Genomic DNA, 2825 nt, shown 5'->3' with positions numbered 1-2825 from the left:
TCCCATCCCTGCTGCAGGCAACTGCAAAACTCCCATTGACAGGGACAGAAGCAGGAACAGCTCAGTCAGATCTGATGCAAGACACACTTGTTCTCCTTTCAAAACAAGAGAAAAACAACGTTTATTCTGCCTTTCTTCAGGTCAGAAACAGCCTGCTTGAAGCTGCCTTGCTGAAGAAGGAGCTTCGAAGTGGGAAACTGGATCTCACTAAGTTATTTTACACTGCTTACACAAGCCATTCATAGAGCAAGCTTCCTTACTGAAGTGAACTGCGTGTCCTAAGGGGACACTGTGGGCAATTCTTATTTCAGTTCCTGCCACAGACGCAAGTACACTCTGGTCCAAGGCAAGCCTTTCAGTGACAGAGCTGTGCATAGTAGTATGTTAAATATCCATAGGGTTGACTATTCAAATATGCCTTTGCACATGAACCCGTACTGCTATCCTGGCACAGAAGTAAGAGCCAAAAGACACCAGCATTCATTTCACTGGATCAAAGAACATAAGGCAGCAGCTGCAATCACTTTAAGAGAGGCGGGGGCAGAGGGGACAGCAGCAGACTGAGAGTCCATGGTCAAACGGCCTGATCTTTGCTCCCATAAGGAACAAAACTGACTCTTTTACAAGTGCTGCACAGCTGCAGCATGTCTAGACTAGCTTCTCGTGTGTTACACAGAAGAAAAATGCTTAAGAAAGTAGTAGTGTTTGCTTATGTCAATCATTAGACAACACCAAAGGTCAAATGCTGTCCATATTAGTACCCACAGAGCCCCTGGGCTTCATGGGTGTAACCAATGACACAATTTGGCCACAGCAGCCTCTCCCTTTTTCTCTCCTGCTCCGACACAGAAGATGTCTTCATAAACTGTGAAGCTAGATGAAGGGGATGGTTAGATCCTCTGGACTTAGGGCTGGCTAATTCCTCCTGAGCCACAGGATGTACAGTTACTTTCCACTGCAGAAGATGCAGAGCGGATCAATGGGTTGCTCATTTTTTACTGCCAAAGACCCCGCTAGAGTTTACTTTTCCTCCCCAACTCCCCAGAGAAGCTTTTACGGCATTTCCTTTTCATACCCCACATTCAGTGATTTGCATGCGACCTCAAATACACCCCTGAGGCTGCGGTCCAATTCCCCAGGGCTCCGCAAGAGGGTCCCAAAGTTCCTTAGTAATTCAAAAGCGGCACATCAGAAGCTGCTGCGGTTTAGAAATATCAGAAGGACCACTTGAAAAATGACTGAGCAAATCTATTTCAAAGTGAAACAGGAGATAAAAAAAAAAAAAAATCCAGGAGCAGGTTTGTCACACCGCTCCACAAATGCCAATGACCCTTCGATAAATGAACTTATGTGCAAACAAGCAGGTACTTTAATCAAACATAGGCACCAAGGGCATTTTCTCTCTAATGTACACTGAGTTTTTTTCCCCTTCTTTTCAGCTGTTCCTTCTCTCAAGTCTAGTAAATACATTAACCCTCCAGCAAAAAGGGGGGGGGGGGGGAGTTTAAACTCTTCTTTTTCTAAGCCTGAAGATTTTTGTTTCTGATCCTGAGCTCATTGTGCCCTGTTTCGTACCCTTGGAGCGCTTGCTTTCAGCTGGGTATCCTAGGAGGTGTGTGCCAAAGCTTTAGAGCACTGTGCATGTTGGACTCCGTCTCGAGGGTGGTTTCTAAAAGGCTGTCTCGCGCTTGGGAAAGGAAAGTCTCTGCTTTGCGTGTTTTGAAATGAATGTTTCAGGGAGACCCTGGCCAGGTCCCCTCAAGTTTATTTTCTCCCTTTGCATAAACTGGGGCATTGTGCGCGTGGGGGGCACATTTCAGTCATTCCAGGCCAGGCGGGTTGGCACAGCCCTGCACGACCTGATCTGCTCGTTTCTCTCTCCTGGCTGAGTGAAAGTGGCCGGGCTGTCAGCCTCGGGATCCCAGGTGCTGTTAACTCCTCCCTGCCCAGTCAAACCTAGGGCTTGCCTGGATGAAAAGGCGCTGGTGCCGCTTTCAATCCACACGTGGGTCACTGAAGAGACATGGCACAAGGCTCAGCGGGCTGGGGTGGCACCTAGACTTCTGGTGGCCCCGGACGAACTTTTAGTATTGCCCCCCCTTTGCCAGAGAGCATGATAATCATAATTAAAAAATACCATTTTCAGGCCCTCTTTCTGTCCGGACCCCGAGCGGGTGCCTGTGTCCAGCCCTGGCCGAGGGGGCAGAGCTCAGAGACCCTCAGCCCCCACCCCACTTGCCCCTGGCACCTCCAGGGCACAGGCAGCAGAGACCAGCCAGCCTCAAACCGGAGTCACTCCATTTAACCCCTTCCGTGCCGCACACAGCACTCATGCACCCCGGGGCCAGGGGGGAGCCCCAAGCACATTAACCCTTTACCTTCCAGCAGGGACCAGCCAGCCCCAAACCGGAGTCACTCCACTTAACCCAACACACGTGCAGTCCCCCCACTTACCCCAACCCACGTGCGCCAGGGCTGGGGGGGCGGGGGGGGGGACACCCTCCTCGGCGCATTAACCCTTTACCTTCCAGCAGCACCTCCTTGCCCGCCCGCTTGAGCGCCTGCACCGCCTCGTCGTGCGTGGCGTCCCGCAGGTCCGTGCCATTGACGGCCAGGATGGCATCGCCCACGTACAGCGCCTGGGTCTGGTCGGCCGCCAGCCCCTTGAAGATCTTGCTGATGAGGATGGGCATCTTGTTCTCCTTGCCGCCCTTGATGCTGATGCCCAGCCCGCCCAGCTCCTGCTTCAGCACCTTCACCCGCCGCTTCTGGTTGGACAGGCTCTCGGGCACCTGCTCGGGCGGGGCGGTGAAGGCGGTGCGCAC

At 52.2% G+C, this 2825-nt stretch overlaps 1 protein-coding gene across 1 annotated transcript in view; it reads right to left on the bottom strand.

The window, feature by feature from the left end:
- The window catches only part of SNTB1 (syntrophin beta 1), a gene marked incomplete at its 5' end in the record, with an annotated part of 186964 nt that extends 184145 nt beyond the window's left edge, over positions 1-2819 (bottom strand). Inside the window, one exon of the mRNA XM_006025473.3 lies at positions 2525-2819. Coding sequence (XP_006025535.1) covers positions 2525-2819 — 295 coding nt within the window. The remainder of the gene's footprint in view (positions 1-2524) is intronic.
- Positions 2820-2825: the final 6 nt, after the last annotated feature.

Source organism: Alligator sinensis, unplaced genomic scaffold, assembly GCF_000455745.1.
Source record: "Alligator sinensis unplaced genomic scaffold, ASM45574v1 scaffold895_1, whole genome shotgun sequence".
In the NCBI taxonomy this organism is placed as follows: Eukaryota; Metazoa; Chordata; order Crocodylia; family Alligatoridae; genus Alligator; species Alligator sinensis.
The sequence above is the reverse complement of the archived record's forward strand: the minus strand, read 5'-3'. Positions and strand labels throughout refer to the sequence as shown.